The sequence below is a fragment of the Rattus norvegicus genome, chromosome 13, assembly GCF_036323735.1.
Source record: "Rattus norvegicus strain BN/NHsdMcwi chromosome 13, GRCr8, whole genome shotgun sequence".
Lineage (NCBI taxonomy): Eukaryota > Metazoa > Chordata > Mammalia > Rodentia > Muridae > Rattus > Rattus norvegicus.
The window spans coordinates 48,395,524-48,409,434 of NC_086031.1; the positions used below are offsets into that span (position 1 = coordinate 48,395,524).

The following is a 13,911-nucleotide window of genomic DNA, read 5'->3' on the forward strand; positions in this document are numbered from 1 at the left end:
CACAAACACATAACAAAATACACGTACACACATCACAAACACACACATACACATACAAACATACACATACACAAACATATACACACAAATACACAAACATACACATAGAAACACATACACAAACACACACATATAAACATATACAAGCAGATCACAAACACAAATATATAGAGACTTCACACACACAAACACACAGATGCATATACACAAATACACATACACCCAAACTTATATCACAAACACACACACATACATCTCACACACACACATCTCACACACATATATCATACACAAACACACATCCCAAACACACATCACACATTCACAAATATACACATGTATACACATCACACACACACACAAGTTGTACTAGGAAGCCAGGTGGTGCAAGCCTTTTCTTTTTAAGATTTATTTATTTTATAGATGTGAGTAGACTGTCGCTGTCTTCAGACACACCAGACGAAGGCATCGGATCCCATTATAAATGGTTGTGAGCCATGTGGTTGCTGGAATTTGAACTCAGGACCTCTGGAAGAGCAGTCAGTGCTCTTAACTGCTGAGCCATCTCTCCAGTCCAGGTGCAAGCCTTTAATCTCAGTCCTGGGGAGGCAGAGAGAGAAAGACCTATTTGAGTTCAAGGCCAGCCTGGTCTACAGAGCTTGTTCCAAGATAGCCGGACTACATAGAAAGACTGTCTAAAGAAAAGAAAAAAAGGAGCTGGAGAGATGGCTCAGAGGTTAAGAGCACTGACTGCTCTTCCAGAGGTCCTGAGTTCAATTCCCAGCAACCACATGGTGGCTCACAACCATCTCTAAAAGGGATCTGATGCCCTCTTCTGGTGTGTCTGAAGACAGCTACAGTGTACTTACATATAATAAATAAATCTTAAAAAGAAAAGAAAGAAAAGAAGAAAGAAAAAAGAAAGCAGGAAGGAAAGATGACATATTTCAATTCTCTAATGAATAAAACAGATACAAATTCAATAACATGCAAATGAGAGTGTTTTTACGCTGTTTGCTTTTTTTTTTTAAAGATATATTTATGCTAGTGTCCACGAGTTCGTGGTACCGTTTTCATGTCCAGGTTCCACTGGATCTGAACGTTGTCGCCGCCTCTCCCTCGAGAATGGCAGTGTTCGGGTGTCCTCTTTTCTCAAAATGAGTTAATTCCACCGGATCTGGACGTTGCCGCTGACTCTCCCGTGAGAATGGCAGGGTTCGGGTGTCCTCTTTTCTCAAATAAAATGTTTTAACTTAAAAAAAAAAAGATATATTTATTTATTTATTATATGTGAGTACACCATTGCTGTCCTCAGACACACCAGAAGAGGGCATCAGATCCCATTACAGATGGCTGTGAGCCACCATGTGGTTACTGGGAATTGAACTCAGGACCTCTGGAAGAGCAGTCCGTGCTCTAACCACTGAGCCCTCTCTCCAGCCCGCTTTTTTATTTATACAGTGTATTCTGATCATGGTTTCCCTTCTCTCGTCTTGAAGATTCCCCTCACTTCCCCACTATCCCAGCCTTCCAACCTCTCTCTCTCTCTCTCTTTCTCTCTCTCTCTCTCTCTCTCTCTCTCCCTCTCTCTCTCTCCCTCTCTCTCTCTCTCTCTCTCTCTCTCTCTCTCTCTCTCTCTCCCTCCAAACCATACACTAGATCTTGCTAACCCTCTGTCTCTTTCAGTTTACTTTTTTAAATTTAGATTTAGTTTTTGCTTTTGTATTCGAGATAGGGTCTCTCTGTGCATGTTCTGTAGACCAGGGTGGCTTCAAACTCCTAGAGATCCATCTGTCGGCCTCTGCCTCCGAGTGCTAGGATTAAAGGCATCCAGTTTTTTAATTTAGATTTTAAAAAGCATTTTTAATCATGTGTCTGTATGTACGTGTCTGTGTATTGGTGTCAGCACATTCACATGAGTGCATGTCCCAGCAGGGGTCTGGAGACCTCAGATCACCCTGGAAAAGAGTGAAGAGCATCTGTGAGCCACCTGACATGGGTGCTTGAAAACAGAACTTGAACTTGTGTCCTCTGCAAGAGCAGTCCACACTGTTACCACTGAGCCACCTCCAACCTCTGCCCTACACCCAACCATCCCTCTATCCCACCCCCAGGCTATAAACAGGCTATAAACTAATGTCTTCTCCAGGGCACAGGGCAGGTTTGTTTAGAGGCTGTCTCACCAGTGATATTACAGCTCTGGGAGAATTCTCTTTCCTCCCTAGAGAAGATCATTTGTTCCCTAACCAGAATAATAAAGGTCATGTCTCCCCGTGAGGCAGAGGTTGGACAAATTCGACAGTGGTCCCCTTGTAAAATCAGAGCTTAGGTTAGCATGTCTCAGCCATGATGCAGGTCTTCTGTGTGTGCAGCATCCGCCCAAGCGTCAGTGAGTCATTCCTCCCCTTGGGACCGCAGGGCAAGGGGCACTGTGGCCACATGAAGCCTGGAATGTCTGCTTCACCAGGGAGGTCTGGCGTGTCTGCTAAGCAGCGCTCCCTAGTGTTCCAGGAGGGCATTGACTTCTTCACTTAACAGCAGCAGCCATTACATTTTCTTTTGTGTATTTACCCCAGAGCCCTTTCTTACCTCTTTCATTATTCATACGGTTCGAGGCACTTAGGATGTGACAGTAAACAGATTCTTACTCCCAGGAGCCTATGCTGAGGCGGAAGCAGAGGCAGTAGACGTCTACATGAGTGTGCTGCAGGGGCACTGCGGAGGTTTTCTATCAAGGAGTGGGACAATAGGCTAAAGTCACAGAAGAAAGCTAGCCTCAGCACTCTAGGAAGTCCAAGGCCAGCCTGGTCTACATGGTGTTTCAGGTCACCCAAGGCTAGCTACACAGCCTCTCTCTCTCTCCCTCTTCTTCTCCCTCTCCCCCTCTCCCTTCTCCCTCCCCCTTTCCCCCCTCCTTCTCTCCCTCTCCTTTCCTCCCTTCCCCCCTGTGTCTCTCTAAAAAGTGAATTACATTACATCATTACATTAATTAATTACAATTAAAGTAACTGAAGGAGGAAAGAGATAGAAATCCAGTTAGGATGATGCACAGAAGAAATGGTGGAGCTTTAGCCAGAGGAGAAGCAGTGGATGAGGGGTTAGATGCTGGACATATTTAAGATCAAACCAAGATTAGTGAAGATTGGTTGTAGAGTTTGAGAAGAAGAGCAAGATGCACTACTGGAGAGATGAACTGCTTTCCCCTATAATGAAGAAGACTAAGGTGCTAAGTCAAATTATTCTTTAATCCAATAGGACGTTGTGTGGATATCGAAGTAAAGCTTCCCCCTTCCATATGATACAAGTTGTCTCTTTTTAAGGCTCCTTCAGAGGAGGGAGAGAAGGGGAGCAGGGCTATACCATCAGAGCAGTGACCTGCAGAATGACCTGTGGGCTATACAGCTGTTAATATGTGACATTAGGCTGCAACTCACGAAAGGCATGGAGATTGGCCTGTTTTTGTCAGCCCTCTGTGGTTATAGTCTACTTACCTGAAAGGCTTTTCCTGTCTCTGTGACATGACAGTTGAGACCACAGAGTATCCAAGTTAAGCCGGTCTCACATACCTGGCCCTGTGGTTCCTGGAGATGAACTCTAACAGCATGCCCCTTTGAACGGGAAGTAATCTTTCCTGCCACATCCCACCTGGTATGATGAGGAGGACCTGGGACCTCTCTAGACAGAACCCGGGCAGTAGAAAGGTCAGCAGGTTAGCTTCTTGGCTTCAGCAAGGCGGGGGAGGCAGAAGCTCCAGAACAGAATCCCATGGGGTCTCCCAAAACAGAAAAGGAAGAAGGCTGGTTGTGGTGATGCAGGCCAATAGGATATGCTGAAGAGGCAGAGGCAAGAGGCGCATGAATTCGCAGGCAGGTGACTTACAGTCATCTGCAACTCCAGTTCTGCAGACCTCTTTGGGCACAAGGCATACACATACATACATAAATACATACATACATATACACATACATACATATATACATGCATATATACAGGCAATACATTCACACACATAAAATACAATGCGGATAATTTAAAATTAAAATAGACAGGAAGAGATTCACGCCCTTCCCTCTTTCAACCTTCCGTACATTGTTGGGCAATTTACCATGCCCTGTCACAATCTCACGTTCCCTCCCTGACAAGAATGTGCCCAGATCTGAGTGACATTTTCAGCTAGCCCAGAGAAAGAAAACAAAGCCTTTCTTGGATCACTCACAATTGACTGAGGACCAAGACATCATTGTTCCTACCACCCTGAAGGGACTCGTATTTTTATGTTGATAGTGACATGTGTGGACCTTTCATCCGTCACTGTATCCCAAACAGGAAATAACACTCTGTCTGGGAAATGTGTGCAAGACAGCATGGTCATCTTGGCAAATGGGCAGCTCCAGTGGCTTGTCTCTATTACTTCCGGTTTCAGGCTTGTGATCTCAGCAGAGCTGAGTCCATAGACGTAATGGAGTTGCTGGCTTCTGGGTTCTAGTCGTAGCTGCTATCTCTTTAGCAGTTTGCTCTTTGACAGGCATTACACTAAATGAAAGAACACCTCACTAGGGATCAGAATAACCCTATGAGCCAAACACCCGATTATGATGCACATTGGCCGCCTATTGATAAACAAATGCAAAGGAGTGGAGCAAGCTGTCTGCCCCAGGCCACAAGGCCACTAAGGGGTAGAGCCATTCTTGGGTAACACTACTGTTGTGTTTGGTGAGGAACCATACTTGGTGGGAAGCTCGACTTGGACCAAAAGGAAGCCCCTGATTTTATTTATTATTTATTTTTATTTTGTGGATAAGTGTTTCTCTCTCTCTCTCTCTCTCTCTCTCTCTCTCTCTCTCTCTCTCTCTCTCTCTCTGTGTGTGTGTGTGTTTGTGTGTGTGTGTGGTGCCCAAGGAAGCCAGAAGAGGGCACCAGAACCCCTAGAACTAGGGTGCCGGTTTCAAGCGGCTATATGGGTGCTGGGAATGGAGCCAGGGTCCTCCACAAAAGCAGTAAGCAATCTGCAAAGCCATCTCTCCAGTCCCTCCTGACTGATTCTGTTGAACTAACTCTGTCAGCAAAATCAGTTGTTTTGTTTGAAGGACTAGGAAATGAAGTTGCCCAGTCACTCTTCCGGAAAGAGACTTAGCTAGGCGTTTGAATTGTCTGGCAAAGTAGACTGTTGGGAGAAAAAAACAAAAACGAACAAAAACAAGAAATGCCATCTGGAAGCTTCCTGTTCTACTTTAATCTGTGTAAGGCTCAACACTCAGACTTTCTGTGACACTCTTAAACCAGCTAGAAGAATTCTCATTATGCTAATTAGCCTGGCTCCATGTTAGACAAAACTGTGGTCCTTTGGGGTAGGCCTAAGTGGCAGAGACCAGAAAGCTAGAAAGGAGGGGCTGGGACTGCCAAGATACCCATGCCCTTGAACCACCTAGTCCGTACGGAAGAGGCGGGGCACGGTCCCCACTAGCACTGCCTCGGTCGGGCCCTCCTCCTTAGACCACACCCTGGAGAGCTCCGCCCCCGGGCCCGCCCCGCGGCGCATTGTGGGATCTGTCCGCCCTAGCGGAGCCGAACGGCGCTAGTCATGGGGATCCAGCCGGTAAGACCCTCGTTCTGTGTCCTAAGCCTGGGGTCACCGCCTCCGCTGGTTCTGGGCAGTCTGCCCCGCGGGGTTGTGCTAAACCCACCTAGGGTGCCGGAGTCTCCCTGCACCAGCTGCGGGCTGGGTATGCTGCTCCTGCAGTTTTGGCATGCTTTCTCGCTGGAGCTCGGGATCGCCACCCCTGGTCCCGCACCCACTCCCTGGCTCTCCCTCAGCGTGACAATCACGCTTCCTCCTTTACCCACAGAGCCCGGTCTTGCTAGCCTCTCTGGGGGTGGGGCTGTTTACCCTGTTCGGCCTGGCTCTGGGTACCTACTTGGTTCGAAGATCCCGCCGGCCACAGGTCACTCTCCAGGACCCGGATGAGAAGTACCTGCTGCGATTGCTGGACAAGACGGTGAGTTGTGAAGAAGGGGGCTGGGCCGGGAGAGTGAACGGAAGTTCTTCTAGTTTGAGGGATAGCATCCAAGGTGGTTGGATTGTTCCAAGGGACTTGTCAGGCCAGACCTGCTAGATGAAATATCTTGTCATCCATCCTCTAGACAGTGAGCCACAACACCAGGAGGTTCCGCTTTGCCCTGCCCACCGCCCACCACATTCTGGGGCTGCCTGTGGGTAAGGAAAAGGGTGTGGGCTTCTTGACATCCTATGAGAGCGAGTCCATTGCTTAGCTGTTTTTTCCTGGGCACAGCATCGCCCTTCCATCAATCCTTCAGCTCCTTCCACTCCTTTAGGGTGTAGCTTCTGTGCCCCTAGGCATCTCTAACCTCCAGTTGGCTTCCCTCTTAGGACTTAGTATAACCCTCCTCATATCCCAGAAAACATTAATTTCTTTCCATTGTGTAAATCCTCTGCTGCTAAGGGCCTGACTGTAGGGAGTTTCAAAGGTGGGAGGAGGCAAGATAAACTGCTGAGAGATGCTCTCTGTGGGACATTAAGAAACAAAGCACCCTTTTCTCTCAAATCTGAGTCTTTTGAAAGGTGACAGGACACAACACACCCACTGGGAATCATGTAACCCTCCTCATGGTTCCTAGGTAAGCACGTCTACCTCTCTGCCCGAATTGATGGCAGTCAGGTCATCAGGCCTTACACTCCTGTCACCAGCGATGAAGACCAGGGCTATGTAGATCTTGTCATCAAGGTAAGTGTATAGAAAGGAAATCTCGGGGCTGGGGAGATGGCTGGGTTGTGGGGATCCACAAGCACTTGGATCCAAGCCTCAGTTTGGACCCATGCAAAAGTTGAAATCCCATCATGCCTCTACTGGAAAGTGGGAAATGGGTACCTGAGAATTACCAGAAACTCAAGAGTATGGGGGCAGGGGTTGGGGATTTGGCTCAGTGGTAGAACGCTTACCTAGGAAGCGCAAGGTCCTGGGTTCGGTCCCCAGCCCCGGGGGGCGGGGGGAGAGTATGGGGGCAGCCAGCCTTTCAAGAACAAGAAAGAACCTGTCTGAAACAAGATGGAAAGACACAGACCAACATCTGAGGTTGTTCTCTGGCCTCTCCACACTCGCCAGGGCAGATGTGCATGAGCACATACACACATGCATATTACATACACATACACACATGCATATTACATACAGAGATACATGTGCACACACACATGCACATTACATACACAGGTGCATGTGCATACAGACACACATGCACATTACACACAAACACACACACACACACACACACACACACACACACACACACTAAAAGAAAAGGAATCCAACACTCTGAGATTTTTAGAAGCGTCCTACATTCCTCTGACAATAGGAAGTAATGAGTCCTTTGTGGGTCTAAGGGAAGGGAGAAAAGATTATGGGTTGTAATAGCTTCTGACTTGGTTTTCATCACATCTCAGATGTGGCATTTTCTTCCTCCCTGCCTCACCAGGTTTATCTGAAAGGTGTGCACCCCAAATTTCCTGAAGGAGGGAAGATGTCTCAGTACCTGGATAGCCTGAAGATTGGGGATGTGGTGGAGTTCCGGGGGCCGAGTGGGTTGCTCAGTTATGCTGGGAAAGGTGATTATCTGTTGTTTCCTTCCTACAGTCTCACTTCTCCTGTCCCTACAGTCCCGGGTCCCCAGCCCCAACCTCCCTGTCCCATCCCCCACCAAAATCCGCATGTGTGCATGGGTGTACCTGTGCAAAGTTTCCTGAAGCACCCAGGCTACAGAAAGGCAGGTTTCACCGTGTGGAGATTACCAAAGTAAACCTATGCCTCTCCTTCCCTTACCAAAGAGTCTTCCCTCTGGCTAAAAAGTGGGAAACTTTTTAGTCCTTCCCAAGGAAGCAGCCGGGCACTGTGCCATGCCTCTGGTGATGCTCTGGACCACTGGGGAAAGTAAATTCACCCTGGCCCTAAGCCTACCACCCTCGCCAGGGAGCAGTTCTCTGCCAGAGATCTTGGCTCCGCACACCTCCTTTGCCTTCACGGACTACGAATCTTCCAGGCTGTGTGGGATCACTGGGCTCTTGAGTGTGGCTTCTGTTCCCCCACTGTGTGGAGTGACGATAAGCAGACAGCCCAGCCCCATTGTCCTTCCTGAGTAATTGTCCCTGCCTGTTTAACTCAAACGTCCACCCAAGCCCAAGTCCCCACCCAAGCCCAAGTCCCGAGATCAGATTTCACAGCAGCTGCTAAAACAGCCTACGACATGCTTTCTGTTCTGGTGTTTACTTAGTTCCCGTTTTGTTTTGTTTTGTTTTGTTTTTTAATTGACTCTAACTCTTGACTTGGCTTCCCAGGGAATTTTAACATTCAGCCCAACAAAAAATCCCCACCTGAACTGCGAGTGGCTAAGAAATTGGGAATGATTGCTGGCGGGACAGGTCTGTTTCACTTGAGGGACATTTTTTGCTTAGCAATCTCGGGGTTTGCTCTGCGGGTTTCCTCTCAGAGTTGGTAATAGAGGACTCTTGGTAATAGGGACCAGCGCTGCCTACACTTCCCTGGTAGCTGAAATCATGAGGGAGTAGAAAGAACGGTTACAAAAATTCAGAGACAGAAGGAGAGCAGTAAATCAGGAGGGTCTTCCACCAACCGGGTGGATTTAATGACTTTGAGGGAAACAACCAAGTATGAGTGATTGAGAAGGAAAAAGCCAGAACTGGTGGTGCAGGCCTAGAGTTCCAGGGATTGGGGTTGGAAGCAGGAAGATCACAAGTGTAGGGTCAGCCTAGGCTACGTACATAAAGGCAGAGTTCTAACCAAGGCTGGACAGTTGAGTGAGCACAGAGGGAGAGCACCTCCCTGGCATGCTCGATCCTCGCTGTCAGGAAAGAGAAAGAAACGTCACTGTGTACAGTACAGCTACCCATTAGAAGCCTGCCACCCTATAAATAGGTAACTGTGAGCCTTTCCCTTCTGCCAATGAGGGAATGGAGGCTCCAAGAGCTTTGGTTTCTTTAGGGTTATTTAATTAGTAATGGCCAAACCTGACTCTGCCTGGTTCTGAAGAACATGCTTTTACCCCCTCTAAGCAGAGTTCCAGAACTCTTAATCAGAAGGGACATTAGCAATATCTGTATCACTTTGCTTTTTGTTGTTTTTGGTTTTTCGAGGCAGGATCTTGTTATGTAGTCGTGCTTGGCCCAGAACTCTGTCCTCACAGAAATATGACAGCCCTTTGCTTCCCAGGTGCTGAGGATTAAAGGCACCGTCCGACCTGCTCTATAATGTTTGAGTTCCTACCTCCAAGGGACCCTCAGAGCAAGTGTCTTATATGAATTCCTTAGAAGGAATTCTACACTGTCTTCTTATGTGACTGTTAACGGTTCAGAAATGTAGGCCCTGGTGAACAAGCAGGTGGAGGTCAGAGGATTAGATACGACAGAACGCACACAGTGTGTTGATAAACTTTGAGATGGCAGGGTCGGTCAGTGAAGGAGCTAGACGGAGAAGGGAGAACTAGCACCTCTCACTATGGGGTATCCTTGTGCAGGAATCACCCCAATGCTGCAGCTGATCCGGGCCATCTTGAAAGTCCCTGAAGATCCAACCCAGTGCTTTCTGCTTTTTGCCAACCAGGTTGGTTTGCTGTTCTGAGAGCCAGCACTTCAGATTGGCTGTGTGAATAGATGGGCTGAGACAGACAGAACTATTCTAGCATCTGACCAGAAGCCCCTCTGTGAATCCAGGGTCCACTGTCACAATAAGAAGGAATGAGGAGGGGGTTGGGGATTTAGCTCAGTGGTAGAGCGCTTGCCTAGGAAGCGCAAGGCCCTGGGTTCGGTCCCCAGCTCCAGAAAAAAAAAAAAAAAAAAAGAAGGAATGAGGAGGACCATCAAGGAGAGGACCAGGATTTGGTTTCCAGCCCCCATAATGGTAGCTTAAACCTTTCTTTAACTCCAGTTACAAGAGATCTGGCACTTTGTTCTGGGCTCCAGGGGCAATGGGCACTCACACAATGTACTTATAAACAGGCAGGCAAAACACTCATAAAATAATAAGTAAAGGAGGTGGGCTGGAGAGATGAGATGGCTCAGTGGTTAAGATCACCGACTGCTCTTCCAAAGGTCCTGAGTTCAATTCCCAGCAACCACCATCTGTAATGGGATCTGATGCCCTCTTCTGGTGTGTCTGAAGGCAGTGACAGTGTACTTACATAAAACAAATGAACGAATCTTTTTTTTTTTTTTTTGGTTCTTTTTTTCGGAGCTGGGGACCAAACCCAGGGCCTTGCGCCTCCTAGGTAAGCACTCTACCACTGAGCTAAATCCCCAGCCCCATGAATGAATCTTTAAAACAAAAGAAAACAAAACAAAAAAGAAGGAAAAAGGACCTAGTATTAAGCCACAGAAACAAGAGAAAATGGAGGTTTCTCAGGCTGACCATGGGCCCTTGGACTTTCATGGGCAAATATTCCTTGGAAATGTGTAAATGAAGACCACTTCCTGATCCTCAGCACCCTAAGGAAACTGCAAGTCTGACCTCTCCCTAGAACTTGAGCATGCCTTTGGTATTCCTTTTCCTTCTGTTAGAAGGTTGTCAGAGCAGAGGACTTTGCTGGCATGGACGGAGGTTCTAAGTCTCTGCTTCCTGTTTGCAGACTGAAAAGGACATAATCCTGCGGGAGGACCTAGAGGAGCTGCAGGCCCAATATCCTATCCGCTTTAAGCTCTGGTTCACCCTGGACTACCCTCCAGAAGGTATCTTACCATTTCCAGATGGCTAGGTTGTCTTTCATTATCAAACTCAAGGCCTGGCCGCTCTTCGACTTCTGGTTTCAGTAAAACAGATCCTCCCGACAGTGCCAGAATCCCGAATCCAGGTGCACAACTCGTCCCCTTTGCATGAGGCTCCTAGTTTCAGGTGGGTGGCAGGAGTGTGGCTGTAGTTGCTGCTCCAACCTGAGGCCCTCTCGGGATCCCTTCTGCGTCTTCCCAAGGGTCTGTCCCGGAAGCATCACATTCCCTTGCTGGTGCGGACCTGAAGCATGTGTCTTCTTCTCTTCCCCATCCTCCAGACTGGACCTACAGCAAGGGCTTTGTTACCGCCGACATGATCCAGGAGCACCTGCCTGCCCCAGCAGAGGATGTGCTGCTGCTGCTTTGTGGGCCACCACCTATGGTACAGCTGGCCTGCCACCCGAACCTGGATAAGCTGGGCTATTCACAGAAGATGCGATTCACCTACTGAGCACCGAGAGGCCTCCCTATCCCGTGTGTGCAGTTGTCCCTAGTCGATTCTCCAACACCAAGAGGCCGCCTAGGGCCCTTGCTGAGAGCATCAGCCCTTGGTGTCTCATCCCGGAATCTGGGTGCTTGCAGAAGCAACACTCCCCCAGCTATGGTAGAAGCAGGTCAAGGCTAAGTCACTCCCTTGCAACTTCCCTTATCGTAATCTCCTTGTGATAAAAGGTCCAGATGAGGCTCAAGGAGCAGTCTCTAGGGCCAGAAAGAAGGGAGCATTTGTTACAAGGCTACCTAGTTTTTGAGAGCGTCATGGTCACCTCTGTGACCGTGGTGAAATGGATGGACTGGACAGCATATTTTGCTCTATCCTCAGCATTTCACCCACTACTTAAATGAGTACAGGCTGAGCAGGCTTATATACACAGTCCTACAGAAACCGTAGAAAAGCAATTATTTGCCAGAATTCTAAACCTCAGAGGTTTAGGGATGTGTGTGTGTGTGTGTGTGTGTGTGTGTGTGTGTGTGTGTGTGTGTGTGTGTGTGTGGAGAGAGAGAGAGAGAGAGAGAGAGAGAGAGAGAGAGAGAGAGAGTGATCAGCCCCTGCCCAGGCTGGAGTGAAATGGTTACCCGCAACTTAAGATTACTGCTTGTACAAGGAGTATCTGGCTGTTAAATAAATGGAGCTAAGGCCCTGATGATCTCAAGGAGTCATCGTCTCTGGGGTCCTTGTCTCCGGGGTCCTTGTCTCCTAATGCCTAAGGACGCTGGAAGGGACAGGCTCCCAGCTCAGAGTCTCCTGGGTGTTTTAAAGCGCTTCTCAGGAGTTGTGCCATGTGCTGAAATGTGAGCTGCCACCAGATCCAGGGCTCGTTCGTGCAGCTGTTCTGCAGAGCCAGAGCCCAGCTCCTCCCTGGAGGCTTTAAAGGTGGAGGGAAGAGAACAGTTAGAGGGGGCTTTTAGAGTATGGTTATCCTTCCCAGGGGTCCCTTAACTTAGCCAGTCTCCCCCTCTCTTCTGTTCACCCATCTTCATGTTATTCATCCTTCAGGGTACCCGACACACAAAACAAAAAAGTGTCGCCTCCCCATTTGGAAGGGACGTCTTTAAAAAGTAACCTGACATCACCAGCCCTGAACAGACTTGGTGACTGGACCTAGTTGGCCTCCCTCAGGCCCATCAGGCCTAAATAGCTGTCTGAGCCCGAGAGCTCCTGATCCAGTCCACTCCGTTCTTCCAGGATAGAACGAAGGTGTGGCTTCTTTGTTGTTCTCATTTGGGGATCACAATGCTTTGGGTTCCGAGGAAGGTCATTTTAGTTTTGTTTTTCATCATTTTTTTTTTTGGTTCTTTTTTTCGGAGCTGGGGACCGAACCCAGGGCCTTGCGCTTCCTAGGTAAGTGCTCTACCACTGAGCTAAATCCCCAGCCCCTGTTTTTCATCATTTTATTTATAAGCATGGGTGTTTTGCCTGCATGCACCACATTCTGGCAGTACTCAAGAATGCCAGAAGGTGGCATCAGATCCCATGGAACGAGTTAACCAGCATTGGAAAACTGTGCCTTAATGGGCACTGAGAATTGAACATTGGTCCTCTGGAAGAGCAGCCGGTGATCTTACTACTGAGCCATCTCTCCAGCTCTCAACATTTTTTGTTGGGATTTTTTTTTCTTTTTGGTATGGAATTGTGTTTCTGTCTCTGGGACCCCTGATGGAAGGTTTACGGGACCCTCAGAATTCACATGCGCGCGCACACACACACACACACACACACACACACACACACCAGTGGCAATAGAACAGGTTCTCCAGTAAACTCTGCTGGGTGTTATTCCATCTAATATTACTCTTTTTTTTTTTCTTTTTTCTTTTTTTCGGAGCTGGGGACCGAACCCAGGGCCTTCCGCTTGCTAGGCAAGTGCTCTACCACTGAGCTAAATCCCCAACCCCCTAATATTACTCTTGATCAGTTAGTATGTATATGCCACTGCTCTGTGAGCCATCTCACCCTCAGAAAGGACATTCTTTCTTAGGATTGTTAAACAGCCCACCAGAGTGTCCTGTGTGGAAGCTTACTAGTCTTTGTTTTGTGAAGAAATGATTGCAAACATTTATTAAGGACCTCTCACATGAGCAAGTGTATACCCTGAGGTTACAGCTGTGACCAAGGAAAGCTGGTGATAGACTTGCTCCCCCAAACTCCTTCAGTCTAAGATCACAGCACAGAGTGATCCATACCACCGCAGAGCTGTGGCCCTAGGACACTAGGGCCCTAATAGGAAGGGATTGAGAGAGAGAGAGAGCCAGGAAGAATTTACATCTTGTTAGCAGATATGTACCCGGTACCATTCGAAGAATTTTGCCTACATTGCACAATATAATCCTTACGCTAATCCTGTGAGTTGAAGATTAAGGATTTGTGAGAAGAAATACAGCTGGTCAGTAGTTGGCAGAGCCTGAAGCTGAGTTTAGCCAAAGCCAAGCCTGTAACTCAGCATTGTAAATTCCTTGGATCTACTGGAAACCAGTGAGGGAAGTGCAGTTCGCAGAAGGATCCGGGTGCAAAAGCCGGAGGAATGAGAGAGAAGGGCTGGAGAGCTGGCTCAGCGGTTAAGAGCACTGACTGCTCCTCCAGAGGTCCTGAGTTCAAGTCCCAGCAACCACATGGTGGCTCACAA

At 48.1% G+C, this 13,911-nt stretch overlaps 1 protein-coding gene and 1 long non-coding RNA gene across 5 annotated transcripts; one reads left to right on the top strand and one right to left on the bottom strand.

Annotated features, from left to right (window-relative positions):
* Nucleotides 1-393: 393 nt before the first annotated feature.
* Nucleotides 394-11,345, bottom strand: LOC120096190 (uncharacterized). Of its 3 annotated transcripts, none has more exons than XR_010057200.1 (3): nucleotides 10,760-11,345; nucleotides 1,069-6,106; nucleotides 394-600 (listed from the first exon to the last, which is right to left on the bottom strand). It is a non-coding gene; the product is annotated as an uncharacterized LOC120096190 (long non-coding RNA). The 3 variants fall into 3 exon arrangements; XR_005492320.2 differs by lacking the exon at nucleotides 10,760-11,345 and having other exon boundaries at nucleotides 1,069-1,252; nucleotides 3,567-5,321; XR_005492321.2 differs by lacking the exon at nucleotides 10,760-11,345 and having other exon boundaries at nucleotides 1,069-1,252; nucleotides 3,646-4,834.
* Cyb5r1 (cytochrome b5 reductase 1) lies at nucleotides 5,538-11,943 on the top strand. Of its 2 annotated transcripts, NM_001013126.1 has the most exon segments (9): nucleotides 5,538-5,596; nucleotides 5,847-5,996; nucleotides 6,142-6,214; nucleotides 6,637-6,743; nucleotides 7,492-7,621; nucleotides 8,348-8,431; nucleotides 9,544-9,629; nucleotides 10,651-10,750; nucleotides 11,068-11,943. In NM_001013126.1, coding segments are annotated over 9 exon segments (918 nt in total). In that variant the 5' UTR covers nucleotides 5,538-5,581; the 3' UTR covers nucleotides 11,241-11,943.
* The last annotated feature ends 1,968 nt before the right edge of the window (nucleotides 11,944-13,911 follow it).